The sequence below is a fragment of the Bombina bombina genome, chromosome 7 (genome assembly GCF_027579735.1).
Source record: "Bombina bombina isolate aBomBom1 chromosome 7, aBomBom1.pri, whole genome shotgun sequence".
Lineage (NCBI taxonomy): Eukaryota > Metazoa > Chordata > Amphibia > Anura > Bombinatoridae > Bombina > Bombina bombina.
In genome coordinates, this window is record NC_069505.1 from 460,579,819 (window position 1) to 460,598,123 (window position 18,305).

The 18,305-nt window shown below is 38.8% G+C and overlaps 1 protein-coding gene across 2 annotated transcripts in view; it reads right to left on the reverse strand.

The window, feature by feature from the left end:
• LOC128666723 (gastrula zinc finger protein XlCGF17.1-like) overlaps positions 1 to 18,305 on the reverse strand; it is a 97,418-nt gene that overhangs the window by 56,762 nt on the left and 22,351 nt on the right. For both annotated transcript variants that reach the window (XM_053721471.1, XM_053721472.1), the window contains exons 2-3: positions 17,481 to 17,559; positions 9,306 to 9,410 (exon numbers count right to left, since the gene is read on the reverse strand). In XM_053721471.1, the coding sequence (XP_053577446.1) occupies positions 9,306 to 9,410; positions 17,481 to 17,526 (151 nt within the window). In that variant the 5' untranslated portion in view covers positions 17,527 to 17,559. The remainder of the gene's footprint in view (positions 1 to 9,305; positions 9,411 to 17,480; positions 17,560 to 18,305) is intronic.

Here is an 18,305-nt window from a genome sequence, read left to right on the forward strand (position 1 = left end):
CCCTAGGGAATTGATTACCCTCCCACCAGTTGAATCCCCAGCATTTACCATTGCTGACAACAAATGTGCTTCAACGTTACCCCCCAAACTATTCTATGCCTAAATATGACGTGGCCTCCTAGTTATTTTTCTCCCTTCTTGTCTCCTATATATGATTCAGGAGATTTTATCTTATCATGCTACTTCCATTTTTTTTTGTATAAAATTATGACCCAACGTATGATTTGAGACTATCTGAAGTTAATTGCATATGCACAACTTTTATATGTTTATTTAAGGAAAAAACTAGATTCACAGATTGAGACCCAAAAAGTGGTCTCTTACAGTTTCTAATAGCCTTCTTTAGCTTAATATACTTCCTAGAACATTGAGAGGTCCAAGAGAGGCCTCATCGTTCATTTAGAAGGTGAATAGTTGGATAGGCATAATCCTCATATTTTGATACTACAAATGTCATGTAACTTTGTTTTCCTGTTGATTGATTCAATGTCTTGAAATTACCTGTATGTTTACTCTGCTATGACATTTCAGCATTGTATGCCTTAAAATTAATCTCAATAAAAATATAAAAAAAAAAATAATAAAAATAAATCAATAATGTATTTCCCCGTATATTGTACCTTTTTCAGACGTTACCAATTCCCCTTCCTAAACTCTACATCATATCCCTACAAACAGCTTTTAGCAAATTTGCGTGGAATAGGAAACACCCTAGAATCAACAAATATGTAATGATGAAACATAAAGATCAGGGTGGTCTCGGCATGCCGGACCTACAAGCATACAGAACGGCCATCTTCTTACAAAGAGTACTTGACATGTATAAACACCCCTACTATAAACGGTGGGTAGGCATAGAACTAGATAGTGTCCACACGCCACGTATTAGTGAATGGTGCTGGTCATTCGCTACCACACCTATTACAACTACTACTAATCCAATTATCTTGGAGACCCTTAACAACTGGAACAGGACCCTTACTCATTTCCCTTTCCTAACATCTAGACCCTCTCCCCTAACTTCATTGTCAAAAATGGTAAACTAGACTTTGGGCCAATCATCCTACAGACTCTGTCACCCCAACCTTTCAGAGACTTGCCTATACACTTTCTCATAGATAAAGAACAACTTAAACACCAAAGGGATATAATGGACCTGGGACTGAAGAGCTTCACAAACTGGTTCACTTATTTCAAACTACATCACCTCTTTAAAACTAACCCACAGGCTAGAAATATGTTGAGACCCATTACTCATTTTGAATCCTTATTTATACAAAACCCTCCCCCAAGACATACAATCTCCAAAATATATAAAATGTTGGTTCAAAATCAACCCGGTCAAGTTCTAGGTTATATGGAGAGCTGGGAAACTTGGGAAAATTATACTTGCACACAAATCTTTCATCATACTATGAGATCCTCGATATCTGTAAATGTTCTGGAAATAAATTTTAAAATACTACATAGGTGGTATTATACCCAGAGGAGACTTCATAGATTATTCTATAATTCAGGGAACAGATGTTGGAGATGTGGCCATGTTGGGAGCGATATGGCGCATATGTGGTGGTGGTGCTCCTCCATTCGTAATCTTTGGAGACAAGTCATTGAGGAAATTGAACAAATTTTAGAAACACAGCTCCCACTAGACCCCCTGATTTGGCTATTAAACAAGCCACCAAAGCTGAAACATAAACCCAAACTAAAAATTCTTACTATAATGATAAATAGCATCAAATTTCTGATAGCTAAAAATTGGAGAGGTAGGGAAGTTCCCTATTATATTGAGATGTGGGTACAAAAAACCTCAGAACTAATAGAGATGGAGGAGTGCAACTACCGAAAATACGACAGAATGGACTTGTATGCCGAAATAGTTGGAATGTGGGACAATTATATTAAATTAAAACAGAAGAGTAGACATAAACAAACCACCTTGGACATTGAGTAATAGACATCAGCTTGACCCATTCATATAAGAGGTGATATCATACTGAAAATTCTGTGGCGATACAAATAATGTCTAATTTCATTACGTTTGTATCGAGCCTTTAAAGACGCTGCATTAAATCCAGTTTCTTTGTTGTAATTTGCTTATTACTAGGTTTTAAAATGATAATGTGTTGTGTTGTTTTGTTCTGTTAAAATTTTATATTGTTTAGCGATACACATTAATAAGAAAATTTTGGACTTTCTAACACCGAATATGTGTACCGCCGATTCACTTGAAATTGATCAGCCATTGTATTTTTACTTTATGGAGCTGTGATTCCATACATTGTACTGCATTTCTTTTGAAAATAAAGCTGATTTGAAAAAAAAAAAAAAAAAAAACATAAGCAGATGAATCAAACTGAAACAGCTGCCTGTAGAACTTTTCTACCAAAAACTGCTTCCGAAGAGGCAAATACATCAAAACGGTAGAATTTAGTAAATGTATGCAAAGAAGACCAAGTTGCTGCTTTGCAAATCAGATCAACTGAAGCTTCATTCATAAAAGCCCATGAAGTGGAGACTGATCTAGTAGAATGAGCTGTGATTCTCTGAGGCGGGGCCTGACCTGACTCCAAATAAGCCTGATAAATCAAAAGCTTTAACCAAGATGCCAAGGAAATGGCAGAAGCTTTCTGACCTTTCCTAGAACCAGAAAAGATAAGAAATAGACTAGAAATCTTCCTGAAATCTTCAGTAGCTTCCACATAATATTTCAGAGCTCTTACAACATCCAGAGAAAGTAAAGATCTCTCCAAAGAATTCTTAGGATTAGGACACAAAGAGGGGACAACAATTTCCCTATTAATGTAAGAATTCACAACCTTAGGTAGAAATTTAAGTGAAGTCCGCAAAACTGTCTTATCCTAATGGAAAATCAGAAAAGGAGACTCACAAGAAAGAGCAGAAAATTCGGAAACTCTTCTAGCAGAAGAGATAGCCAAAAGGAACAACACTTTCCAAGAAAGTAGTTTAATAGCCAAGGAATGCATAGGCTCAAAATGAGGAGCCTGTAAAGCCTTCAAAACCAAATTAAGACTCCAAGGAGGAGAAATTGATTTAATGACAGGCTTGATACGGACCAAAGCCTGTACAAAACAGTGAATATCAGGAAGCTTAGCAATCTTTCTTTGAAACAAAACAGAAAGAGCAGAGATTTGTCCCTTCAAGGAACTTGCAGACAAACCTTTATCTAAACCATCCTGAAGAAACTGTAAAATTCTACGAATTCTAAAAGAATGCCAGGAGAATTTATGAGAAGAACACCATGAAATATAAGTCTTCCAGACTCGATAATAAATCTTCCTAGAGACAGATTCACGAGCCTGCAACATAGTATCAATCACCGAGTCAGAGAAACCTCTATGACTAAGCATTAAGCGTTCAACTTCCATACCTTCAAATTTAATGATTTTAAATCCTGATGGAAAAACGGCCCTTGAGATAGAAGGTCTGGTCTTAAAGGAAGTGGCCAAGGTTGGCAACTGGACATCCGGACAAGATCCACATACCAGAACCTGTGAGGCCATGCTGGCGCTACCAGAAACACAAACGATCATTCCATGATGATCTTGGAGATCACTCTTGGAAGAAGAACTAGAGGCGGGAAGATATAAGCAGGTTGGTAAAACCAAGGAACTGCTAACGCATACACCAACTCCGCCTGAAGATCCCTGGACCTGGACAGGTACCTGGGAAGTTTCTTGTTTAGATGGGAAGCCATCAGATCTTTTTCTGGAAGACCCCACATTTGAACAATCTGAATAAACACATCTGGATGGAGCGACCACTCCCCCGGATGTAAAGTCTGACAGCTGAGATAATCCGCTTCCCACACCGCTTTCTACACCTGCGATATGTACCGCAGAAATTAGATAGGAGCTGGATTCCACCCAAGAAAGTATCCAAGATACTTATTTCATAGCTAGGGGACTGTGAGTCCCACCCTGATGATTGACATATGCCACAGTTGTGATATTGTCTGTCTGAAAACAAATGAACGGTTCTCTCTTCAACAGAGGCCAATCCTGAAGAGCCCTGAAAATAGCACGGAGTTTTAAAATATTGATTGGTAACCTCGCCTCTTGAGATTTCCAAACCCCTTGTTGTGTCAGAGATCCCCAGACAGCTCCCCAACCTGAAAGACTTGTATCTGTTGTGATCACAGTCCAGGTTGGACAAACAAAAGAGGCCCCTTGAACTATACAATGGTGATCTAACCACCAAGTCAGGGAGAGTCGAACATTAGGATTTAAGGATATTAATTGTGATATCTTTGTATAATCCCTGCACCATTGATTCAGCATACAAAGCTGGAGAGGTCTCATATGAAAACGAGCAAAGGGGATTGCGTCCAATGCTGCAGTCATGAGACCTAAAACTTCCATGCACAAAGCTACTGAAGGGAATGATTGACACTGAAGGTTCCGACAAGCTGAAACCAATTTTATTTGTCTCTTGTCTGTTAGAGACAGAGTCATGGACACTGAATCTATCTGGAAACCAAAAAAGGTGACCCTTGTCTGAGGAATCAAGGAACTCTTTCTTAAATTGATCCTCCAACCATGTCTTCGAAGAAACAACACTAGTTGATTTGTGTGAGATTGGGCAGAATGTAAAGACTGAGCTAGTACCAAGATATCGTCCAAATAAGGAAACACCTCAATACCCAGTTCTCTGATTACAGAGAGTAGGGCACAGAGAACCTTTGAAAAAAATCACTGGAGCTGTCGCTAGGCCAAATAGAAGAGCGACAAATTGGTAATGCTTGTCTAGAAAAGAGAATCTCAGAAACCGATAGTGGTCCGTATGAATCGGAATATGAAGATATGCATCCTGTAAGTCTATCGTGGACATATAATGACCTTGCTGAACAAAAGGCAGAATAGTCCTTATAGTCACCATTTTGAAAGTTGGCACTCGTACAAAATGATTAAAAAATTTCAGATCCAGAACGGGCCTGAATGAATTTTCTTTCTTTGGGACAATGAACAGATCTGAATAAAACCCCAGACCCTATTCCTGGAACGGAACTGGTATGATTACCCCTGAAAACTCTAGATCTGAAACACACTTCAGAAAAAGCCTGAGCCTTCACTGGATTTACTGGGATGCGTGAGAGAAAAAATCTTCTCACAGGACGTCTTACTCTGAATCCTATTCAATACCATTGAGAGACAATACTCTGAATCCAATGATATTGGACAGAATCTGCCCAAATGTTTTGGAAAAATTTTAATCTGCGCCCCACCAGCTGAGCTGGAATGAGGGCCACACCTTCATGCAGACTTGGGGGCTGGCTTTGGTTTCTTAAACGGCTTGGATTTACTCCAACTTGAAGGTTTCCAATTGGAATCATATTCTTTGAGGGAAGGATTGGCTTTCTGTTCCTTATTCTGTTGAAAAGAACGAAAACGATTAGAAGCTTTAGATTTACCATTAGATCTCTTATCCTGAGGTAAAAAAACTCCCTTCCCCCAGTGACAGTTGAAATAATCGAATCCAACTGAGAACCAAACAAATTGTTACCTTGGAAAGAAAGAGATAGTAATCTAGACTTAGATACCATGTCAGCATTCCAATATTTGAGCCACAAAGCTCTTCTAGCTAAAATAGCTAAAGACATAGATCTAAAATGATTAGCATGTTGAAGCAAGTGAACAATGCTAAACAAATCAGGGTCGGTTTCCTGTTGCGCTAAGCTTTCCAACCAAAAAGTTGATGCAGCTGCAACATCAGCCATAGAAATGGCAGTTTCCTATCTAAAGGGTCCTTAAAGGAAGTATTATCTTCCATAGGGATAGTAGTACGTTTAGCAAAAGTATAAATAGCCCCATCAACTTTGGGGATTTTTTCCCAAAACTCCAATCTAACTGCTGGCAAAGGATACAACTTTTTGAACCTAGAAGAAGGAATAAAAGAAGTACCAGGCCTATTCCATTCCTTTAAAATAATATCAGAATTAGCATCAGGAACTGGAAAAACCTCTGGAGTAACCACAGGATGTTTATAAACAGAATTTAAACGTTTACTAATTTTAGTATCAAGAGGACTAGTTTCCTTAATATTCAAAGTAATCAACACCTCTTTTAACAAGGAATGAATATACTCCATCTTAAAGAGATAAGAAGATTTGTCAGTATCAATATCTGAGGTAGGATCTTCTGAATCAGATAGATCCCCATCAGGATAGGATAATTCAGTATCTTGTCGGTCATTTGAAATTTCATCAACTCTATGAGAAGTTTTAAAAGACCTTTTACGTTTATTAGAAGGCGGAATAGCAGACAAAGCCTTCTGAATGGCATCAGCAATAAAATCTTTTATATTCACAGCGATATCATGTACATTAGATGTTGAAGGAACAACAGAAATTGTACTAGTACTGATGGATACATTCTCTGCATGTAAAAGCTTATCATGACAATATCACAGCTGGAGATATAATCTCTGCTAACTTACAACAGATACACTTATCTTTGGTAGAACTGTTATCAGGCAGCAGGAATCCAACAGTGGTTTCTGAGACATGATCAGATTGAGACATCTTGCAAATGTAAGAGAAAAAACAACATATAAAGCAAAATGATCAATTTCCTTATATGGCAGTTTCAGGAATGGGAAAAAAAATGCAAACAGCATAGCCCTCTGAGCACAGAAAAAGGCAAGCAGCATATAGGAAGTGGGGATTAAATAAATAGTTTATTTGGCGCCAAGTATGAGGCACAACGCAAAATTATTTTTTTTGGCGCTAACAACATCCAGAAATGACGCAACTCGCGTCATGACAGTCGCAACCTTGTGCAAGGAAACCTGGCGTCAACTAAGATGCCAAAAATTCAGAATTTGCGTCACCGAATGTACCTTCGCGCCAAAAATATCTCGTGCCAAGAATGACGCAATAAATATCAGCATTTTGCGACCTCGCGAGCCTAATTTTGCCCGCGAAAGTTAATGAAAAAGCAGTCAATTTAAAGAAAAGACTATACCCCAGGTAAGAAAACATAACTTCATAAATATATTTTCCCAATTTTGAAACTGATAGTCTGCAAAAGGAAATATACATAAACCTGACTCATGGCAAATATAAGTACAATACATATATTTAGAACTTTATATAAATACATAAAGTGCCAAATCATTGCTGAGAGTGTCTTAAGTAATGAAAGACACCCACCCACATATAGCAGATAGGCAAACCAGTACTGAAACAGTTATCAGTAAAGGTAATGGAATATGAGAGTATATTGTCGATCTGAAAAGGGAGGTAGGAGATGAATCTCTACGACCGATAATAGAGAACCTATGAAAAGATTTCCCGCAAGGAAAACCATAGAATTCAATAGGTGATACTCCCTTCACATCTCTCTGACATTCACTGTACTCTGAGAGGAATCGGGTTTCAAAATGCTGAGAAGCGCATATCACAGAAGAAAATCAAGCACAAACTTACTTCACCACCTCCATAGGGAGGCAAAGTTTCTAAAAACTGAATTGTGGGTGTGGTGAGGGGTGTATTTATAGGCATTTTGAGGTTTGGGAAACTTTGCCCCTCCTGGTAGGATTGTATATCCCATACGTCACTAGCTTATGGACTCTTGCCAATTACATGAAAGAAATGGCCATGCGGAACCGTGTTGTAACCTCTGGAGGAAACAAGCCGCCTTCCAGAGAAGGGGTAACGGCATAAGGGAGACCTGCTTGCGTAGCCAAAGAAGGTTCTAGGGGACGCGCCGCACGGGATATGGGATCCCCAGGGGCGGATGGCTCGGCGGAATCTAAGTTCCCTGTAACGGGAGAAGAGAGCACTCTAGAGGGGCATTCGGAACATAACTGATGGGCATGGATTACCCGGGCCATTTCATACTCTTCACAAGAAGTAGAATCTGAATCAGAGACATCCGTCTCCAAAAAGTCAGAATCCTCCATAACTTGGTATATAGAAATTATGGACAGAAAAATAAAAAATGGCACCTTACACCCCCAATGGCTGGGGCACTCACCACCATCAGAGACCCAGACAGCTAGCGAAACAGACTCTCTCTGTCACCACGCGGTCAGGAATACGGAAATGGAGCACAAAAGCGTGACCATGCCTCATCACAAGGTGCACCGTGCAGGCCATAGAAAAGCGCGCCAAGGCCTACAAGGGCTGCGCAGCCTGACAAGAAAAAGCTGTTATGTTTCGATCTAGCCACAAGCCCAATTTTGGGAATGATTGCTGCCCTGGAATTTAATATTTAACATCTATTGGTATTACTTACATTGTACTTTTCCTAACAATTACACTTGTTCTCATCAGGCTGATCCCACGTATAGCTCTGTATAAGATAATTAGCATATAACTTACCATATCATTAATGGTGTTGTTATTGTCATGTGTCATGATTTTGTTTACATCTACTGTTCTCTACTGCATTTGGTACAAATTGATATAAATTGCCTTTAGTATTTTTCAGGTATATTGAAAGGGTTAAAGTTGTTCTATCCGCTAATATCAGGAGGGGGCAGTGTTCACCTTTGAAACAATAGTATTTGCATTAATCTTTTAAATTGTGTATAGCACCTGCTGTGTATTATGGTCTATGATTACGGCGATCTGTAGCAGAAACACGTAAGACCGCATTATCCTGCTGTTTTTTGGATGTGATGTCTCCGTGACCTATTTTAACTTTATATTTACAATAAAGACTTTGTTTTATCTTATGGCTTCATGCCTGGAACCACCTTTTTTTAACATACGTGCACACTCACCTGTAACCTACATGCCTCAGAGACAACATACGTGCACACTCACCTGTAACCTACATGCCTCAGAGACAACATACGTGCACACTCACCTGTACCCTACATGCCTCAGAGACAACATACATGCACATTCCTCTGTAACCTACATGCATCAGAGACAACATACGTGAACACTCACTTATAACCTACATGCCTCAGAGACAATATATGTGCACACTTACCTGTAACATACATACCTAAGAGGCAATATACGTGCACACTCACATGTAACTCAGACACATCATACGTGTACACTCACCTGTAACTCACACACAACAAACGTGCACACTCGCCTGTAGCCTGCGTACCTTAGACACATCATGTGTGTACACTCACCTATAACTCACACACATCATACGTGCACACTCACCTGTAACTCACACACAACACACGTGCACACTCACCTGTAACCTGCGTACCTCAAACACATCACATGTGCACACTTACCAGTAACTCACACAGAACACACATGCACACTCACCTGTAACCTGTGTACCTCAGACACAACACACGTGCACACTCACCTGGGTCGATACTGTCACTGTTTTCCTCACTCTGGGCTCCCAGCTGACGTCTCACACACAGATCTTCTGTTATCTCAACTTTCACTATATCAGCGATATCTTCGTCTGTGCAAATAAAGCAGATTCAGTTTTTATATCACACGATCTAGAGCTTACATCACATGATCTAGTATTTATATCACATGATCTAGTGTTTATATTACATGATCTAGTTTTTATATCACATGAACTAGCGTTTATATCACATGATCTAGTGTTTATATCACATGATATAGTGTTTATCATACGATCTAACGTTTATCACATGATCTAGAGCTTACATCACATGAACTAGCGTTTATATCACATGAACTAGCGTTTATATCACATGAACTGTTGTCATGAACTGTTGTTTATATCACATGGCCTAGTGTTTATATCACATGATCTAGTGTTTATATCACATGATCTAGTGTTTATATCACATGATCTAATGTTTATATCACATGATCTAATGTTTATATTACATGATCTAATGTTTATATCACATGATCTAGTGTTTATATCACATGATCTAGCGTTTATATCACATGATCTAGCGTTTATATCACATGATCTAGTTTTTATAACTTTACCATAAAAAAGTTGGTGTGTTTCCTAGGCAGACAATAGCACCAAATATACAAACTGTGGTACTTTACCTCTGTGTGTTTACTTTTTTTTTTTAGCTTAAAGGGACAATAAACACCAGGTAATTATAACATTTTCTGCAGTCTTGCAATAAATGAACATACCAGATGAGTGTGACTTTTATTGGAATACATTAACATGATGTTTGCTGCAATTGTTTTTTTCTCAGTAGCCAGTCTGGGGTTGTTAGTGGCTGTTACCTTAGCACATCTACAGAAGCTAATGTGGGACAAATATAAAGCAGGGTCAGGGCTGTGCACTTCTAAATTTTGTAACTGAGAATTCCACACTTTTCAGGCTTAAAGGGACATGAAACACGAAATTTTCCTTTCATGATACAGATAGAGCATACAATTTGTTATCAACTTTCCCATTTACTTCTATTACCAGTTTTGCTCCATTCTCTAAGTATCCTTTCTTGAACAGACAACAATGAACTACTGGAAGCTAGCTGAACATATCAGTAAGCCAATCATAAGAGCTTATAAGAACAGCCACCAATCAGCAGCTAGGTCACACCCCCTGAGCCTACCTAGGTATACTACTCAGCAAAGGATACAAAAGGAACAAAGCAAATTAGATAAAATAAGTAAATCGAAAAGTTGTTTAACATTATATGCTCTATCTAAAGCATGAAATTAACAACACCACATACACATTATAGTAACTACACAGCTCTGTGCCTATAAACCTTATTAAACAAAAAGGAAAACAATATACAGAGGTGCAAGATGGAAAAAAAACACACAATATTCTGTACAAATTAACTAAGAACTGATACTCTCCTTTAGGTCAGACCGCAGCCTTCTTGCAGTCTCTCCCTTGTGACTGTGTATAGATAGATAGTAGTAGTAGATGGCGCTGGTCTATTGAGTGATTTTCTCTAGTAAGAAAAGAGAAAAAGGCTTGATGCATATATTGAAGCCAATTAATATGGGTGCAGTATACTCACTCCATAAGATGAATCTTTACAGCTGAAAGGGAACGTAGCGTCAGATGGCAAGAGTCCACAGGTTCCTGGAGTCAAATACTGAATTTTCAGGTTTATCCAAAAATGGACTATAAATGAATAGAGACCCAAATGACAAAAGTATCCAGTGTGTAATTGAAAAAAATGTAGTAACTTACTCCATAAATAAGGAGATTCCAGCTCAGCACAGCAAAACAAGATCTTGACAATCTTTCAACAAAGGATAAAAGGTTTTATTTGCTCAACGTATTACACGTCTTTATCAAGAGCATACATTAAAACAAGTAAAACAGGTAGGTAAAACCAAGTAAAAACTCAATACTTGGTTTTACTTACCTGTTTTACTTGTTTTAATGTATGCTCTTGATAAAGACGTGGAATACGTTGAGCAAATAAAACCTTTTATCCTTTGTTGAAAGATTGTCAAGATCTTGTTTTGCTGTGCTGAGCTGGAATCTCCTTATTTATGGAGTAAGTTACTACATTTTTTTCAATTACACACTGGATACTTTTGTTCATTTGGGTCTCTATTCATTTATAGTCCACTTTTGGATAAACCTGAAAATTCAGTATTTGACTCCAAGAACCTGTGGACTCTTGCCATCTGACGCTACGTTCCCTTTCAGCTGTAAAGATTCATCTTATGGAGTGAGTATACTGCACCCATATTAATTGGCTTCAATATATGCATCAAGCCTTTTTTCTCTTTACTTACTAGAGAAAATCACTCAATAGACCAGCGCCATCTACTACTACTATAAACCTTATTAAACCCCTGATTTAGTGCTCCCCTTATGTGATCAACAACACCACATACACATTATAGTAACTACACAGCTCTGTGCCTATAAACCTTATTAAACCCCTGATTTAGTGCTCCTGTATCTGACCAACAACACCACATACACATTATAGTAACTACACCGCTCTGTGCCTATAAACCTTATTAATCCCGATTTAGTGCTCCTGTATATGACCAACAACACCACATACATATTATAGTAACTACACAGCTCTGTGCCTATAAACCTTATTAAACCCCTGATTTAGTGCTCCCTGTATGTGACCAACAGCACCACATACACATTATAGTAACTACACAGCTCTATGCCTATAAACCTTATTAAACCCCTGATTTAGTGCTCCCTGTATGTGACCAACAACACCACATACACATTATAGTAACTACACAGCTCTGTGCTTATAAATCTTATTAATCCCCTGATTTAGTGCTCCCTGTATGTGACCAACAGCACCACATACACATTATAGTAACTACACAGCTCTGTGCCTCTAAACCTTATTAAACCCCTGATTTAGTGCTCCCTGTATGTGACCAACAACACCACATACACATTATAGTAACTACACAGCTCTGTGCCTATAAACCTTATTAACCCCTGATTAAGTGCTCCTGTATGTGACTAACAGCACCGCATACACATTATAGTAACTACACAGCTCTGTGCCTATAAACCTTATTAATCCCCTGATTTAGTGCTCCTGTATGTGACTAACAGCACCACATACACATTATAGTAACTACACAGCTCTGTGCCTATAAAACTTATTAACCCCTGATTTAGTGCTCCATATATGTGACTAACAACACCACATATACAGTATAGTAACTACACAGCTCTGTGCCTATAAACCTTATTAAACCCCTGATTTAGTGTTCCTGTATGTGACCAACAGCACCACATACACATTATAGTAACTACACAGCTCTCTGCCTATAAACATTATTAACCCCCTGATGTAGTGCTCCCTGTATGTGACAAACAACACCATATACACACTATAGTAACTACACAGCTCAGTGCTTATATACCTTATTAAACCCCTGATTAAGTGCTCCCTGTATGTGACCAACAACACCACATACACATTATAGTAACTACACAGCTCTGTGCCTTTAAACCTTATTGAACCATGATTTAGTGCTCCCTGTATGTGACCAACAACACCACATACACATTATAGTAACTACACAGCTCTGTGCCTATAAACCTTATTAACCCCTGATTTAGTGCTCCCTGTATGTGACCAACAACACCACATACACATTATAGTAACTACACAGCTCTGTGCCTATAAACCTTATTAACCCCTGATTTAGTGCTCCCTGTATGTGACCAACAATACCACGTACACATTATAGTAACTACACAGCTCTATGCCTATAAACCTTACTAAACCCCTGATTTAGTGCTCCTGTATGTAACCAACAACACCATGTACACATTATAGTAACTACACAGCTCTGTGCCTATAAACCTTATTAAATCCATGATTTAGTGCTCCCTGTATGTGACCAACAGCACCACAAACACATTATAGTAACTACACAGCTCTGTGCCTATAAACATTATTAACCCCCTAATTTAGTTCTCTCTGTATGTGACTAACAACACCACATACACATTATAATAACTAACTACACAGCTCTGTGCCTATAAACCTTATTAAACCCCTGATTTACTGCTACCTGTATGTGACAAACATCACATACACATTATAGTAACTACACAGCTCTATACCTATAAACCTTATTAAACCCCTGATTTAGTGCCCCTGTATGTAACCAACAACACCATGTACACATTATAGTAACTACACAGCTCTGTGCCTATAAACCTTATTAAATCCATGATTTAGTGCTCCCTGTATGTGACCAACAGCACCACATACACATTATAGTAACTACACAGCTCTGTCACTATAAACCTTATTAAACTCCTGATTTAGTGCTCCCTGTATGTGACTAAGAACACCACATACACATTATAGTAACTACACAGCTCTGTGCCTATAAACCTTATTAACCCCTGATTTAGTGCTCCTGTATGTGACCAACAACACCACATACACATTATAGTAACTACACAACTCTGTGCCTATAAACCTGATTAACCCCCTGATTTAGTGCTCCCTGTATGTGACCAACAGCACCACATACAAATTATAGTAACTACATAGTTCTGTGCCTATAAACCTTATAAAACCCTTTTATTTAGTGCTCCCTGTATGTGACCAACAACACCACATACACATTATAGTATCTAACTACACAGCTCTGTGCCTATAAACCCTTATTAAACCCCTGATTTACTGCTCCCTGTATGTGACCAACATAACATACACATTATAGTAACTTCACAGCTCTGTGCCTATAAACCTTATTAAACCCCAGATTTACTGCTCCCTGTATGTGACAAACATCACATACATATTATAGTAACTTCACAGCTCTGTGCGTATAAACCTTATTAAACCCCTGATTTAGTGCTTCCTGTATGTGACCAAAAACACCACATACACATTATAGTAACTACACAGCTCTGTGTCTATAAACCTTATTAAACCCCTGAGTTAGTGCTCCATGTATGTGACTAACAACACCACATATACATTATAGTAACTACACAGCTCTGTGCCTATAAACCTTATTAAACCCCTGATTAAGTGTTCCTGTATGTGACCAACAGCACCACATACACATTATAGTAACTACACAGCTGTTTCTATAAACAATATTAACCCCCTGATGTAGTGCTCCCTGTATGTGAGCAACGCCATATACACATTATAGTAACTACACAGCTCAGTGCTTATAAACCTTATTAAACCCTTGATTTAGTGCTCCCTGTATGTGACCAACAACACCACATACACATTATAGTAACTACACAGCTCTGTGCCTATAAACCGTATTAACCCCTGATTTAGTGCTCCCTGTATGTGACTAACACCACATACACATTATAGTAACTACACAGCTCTCTGCCTATAAACCTTATTAAACCCCTGATTTAGTGCTCCCTGTATGTGACCAACAACACCACATACACATTATAGTAACTACACAGCTCTGTGTCTATAAACCTTATTAAACCCCCAATTTAGTGATCCATGTATGTGACTAACAACACCACATATACATTATAGTAACTACACAGCTCTGTGCCTATAAACCTTATTAAACCCCTGATTTAGTGCTCCCTGTATGTAACCAACAGCACCACATACACATTATAGTAACTACACAGCTCTGTGCCTATAAATCTTATTAAACCCCTGATTTAGTGCTCCTGTTTGTGACTAACAACACCACATAACATTATAGTAACTACACAGCTCTGTGCCTATAAACCTTATTAAACCCCTGATTTAGTGATCCTGTATGTGACCAACAACACCACATACACATTATAGTAACTACACAGCTCTGTGCCTAGAGACCTTATTAAACCCCTGATTTAGTGCTCCCTGTATGTGACCAACAACACCACATACACATTATAGTAACTACAAAGCTCTGTGCCTATAAACCTTATTAACTCCCTGATTTACTGCTCCCTGTATGTGACCAACAACACCATATACACATTATAGTAACTACACAGCTCTGTGCCTATAAACCTTATTAAACCCCTGATGTAGTGCTCCTGTATGTGACCAACAGCACCACATACAGATTATAGTAACTACACAGCTCTGTGACTATAAACCTTATTAATCCCCTGATTTAGTTCTCCCTGAATGTGACCAACAACACCACGTACACATTATAGTTACTACACAGCTAGAGACTAAAGCAGGAGCCCGCATACTACCACTTTAAGGCGGATCACTGAGGTTTCTGGTTGGTTACTGTAAATATTATCCCTTTCTGATGACAAAACCAGGTGACATGTGACGTCCTGCTTATATATATATATATATATATATATATATATATATTTGTGTGTGTGTGTATATATATATATATATATATATATATATACACACACACAGTTGTATGCAAAAGTGTAGGCACCCCTGACAATTTCCATGATTTTCATTTAAAAATAATTGGGTGTTTAGATCAGCAATTTTATTTTGATCTATCAAATAACTGAAGGACACAGTAATATTTCAGTAGTGAAATGAGGTTTATTGGATTAACAGAAAATGTGCAATATGCATCAAAACGAAATTAGACAGGTGCAAAAATTTGGGCACCTTTGTCATTTTGTTGATTTGAATACCTGTAACTACCTAGCACTGATTAATTGGAACACACAATTTGTTTAGTGAGCTCATTAAGCCTTGAACTTCATAGACAGGTGCATCCAATCATGAGAAAAGGTATTTAAGGTGGACAATTGCAAGTTGTTGTTCTCTTTGACTCTCCTCTGAAGAGTGGCAACATGGGGGCCTTAAAACAACTCTCAAATAACCTGAAAACAAAGATTGTTCAACATTATGGTTTAGGGGAAGGCTACAAAAGCTATCGCAGAGATTTTAGCTGTCAGTGTCCACTGTGAGGAACATAGTGAGGAAATGGAAGTCCACAGGCACAGTTCTTGTAAGGTCAGAAGTGGCAGGCCAAGTAAAATATCGGAGAGGCAAAGGATGGTGAGAACAGTCAAAAACAGCCCACAGACCACCTCCAAAGACCTACAACATCATCTTGCTGCAGATGGTGTCACTGTGCATCGTTTAACAATTCAGCGCACTTTGCACAAGGAGAAGCTGTATGGGAGAGTGATGCGGAAGAAGCCTTTTCTGCACACATGCCACAAACAGAGTCGCTTGAGGTATGCAAACGCACATTTGGACAAGCCAGCTTCATTTTGGAAGAAGGTGCTGTGGACTGATGAAACAAAGATTGAGTTATTTGGTCATAACAAGGGGCGTTATGCATGGCGGCAAAAGAACACAGCGTTCCAAGACAAACACTTGCTACCCACAGTAAAATTTGGTGGATGTTCCATCATGCTGTGGGGCTGTGTTGCCAGTGCCGGTACTGGGAATCTTGTTAAAGTTGAGGGTCGCATGGATTCCACTCAATATCAGCAGATACTTGAGAATAATGTTGAGGAATCAGTCACAAAGTTGAAGTTATGCCAGGGCTGGATATTTCTGTCCATGCTCAGCAACCATCAAACCTAACTGAACTGGAGATGTTTTGCAAGGAGGAATGGTCCAAAATACCTTCATCCAGACACTCATTACAGGCTATAGAAAGCGTCTAGAGGCTGTTATTTAAAAGAGGCTCTACTAAATATTGATGCAATATTTCTGTTGGGGTGCCCAAATTTATGCACCTGTCTAATTTCGTTTTGATGCATATTGCACATTTTCTGTTAACCCAATAAACCTCATTTCACTACTGAAATATTACTGTGTCCTAAACTTTTGCATACGATTTTAAGGACCCTGACGTGGTACCTGGGCTTGTCCCATTTGGCCAGATGCGGTAACTAACCTTTCCATTTTTGCTTTTAATCTTAGCTGAGAGCTTGTAAGTGAGTGCTGGACTTTCTCTGTGTGTTGTATTAATTTCGTTTGTAATTTCCCCTATGGTTCTTGCACCCACATCTGTCTGGGGTTAACTGCCTGTGACTCTGGGGACAGCACAGCTTCTTGTGAGTGTCGGTGAGCACCCAGGGCTGAGCATGGGATGTGTACCCGGTCTGGTCTAGGAGTGCAGTCCCCTTCCGTGTTTATATGTGTGTGTGTGTATGTATATATATATATATGCTTACCTTCATGTGCATCAGAAAGGTCTGAGGTTTGGTTCTTGTCAGACATTGTCTTGTTCAGCAACTTCACAGTGACAGCAGCCTAAACACAGAGAAAAAGAGGGGGAGAGAGAGAGAGAGAGAGAGAGAGAGAGAGAGGGGAGAGAGAGAGAAAGAGAGAAAGAGAGTAAGAAAGAGAGAGAGAGAGAGAGAGTGAGAAAGAAAGAAAAAGAGAGAGAAATAAAGATAAAAGAGAGAGAGAGAGAGACAAAGAAAGAGAAAAGAGAGAGAGGGTGAAAAAAAGAGAGCGAAAGAAAGAGAAAGAGAGTGAAAAAAGAGAGAGAGAGAAAGAAGAGAGAGAGAGAGAGAGAAAAAGAGAGAGAGAGAGAGAGAGAGAGCAAAAAAGAGAGCGAAAAAGAGAGCGAAAAAGAGAGAGAAAAAGAGAGAAAAAAGAGAGAGAGAGAGAGAGAGAAAGAGATAAGGTAAGATGGAGAGAGAGAGAGAGAGATGAGAGAGAGTGGAAAGAGAGAGAGAGAAAGAAAGAGAGAGTGAGAAAGAGAGAGAGAGAAAGATAGAGAGAGTGAGTGAGTGAGTGAGAGAGAGAGAGAGAGAGAGAGAGAGAGAAAGAAAGAGGAGGAGTGAGAAAGAAAGAGAGAGAAAGAAAGACAGACAGACAGAGAGAGAGAGAGAGAGAGAAAGAAAGAGAGGGAGAGAGAGAGAAAGAGAGAATGATAGAGAGAGAATGATAGAGAGAGAATGATTAGAGAGAGATAGAGAAATAAAAATAAATCAGTACATTTTATCTGTTCTAATAATACATATTTTATGTCAATAATTGCGGATCTTTAA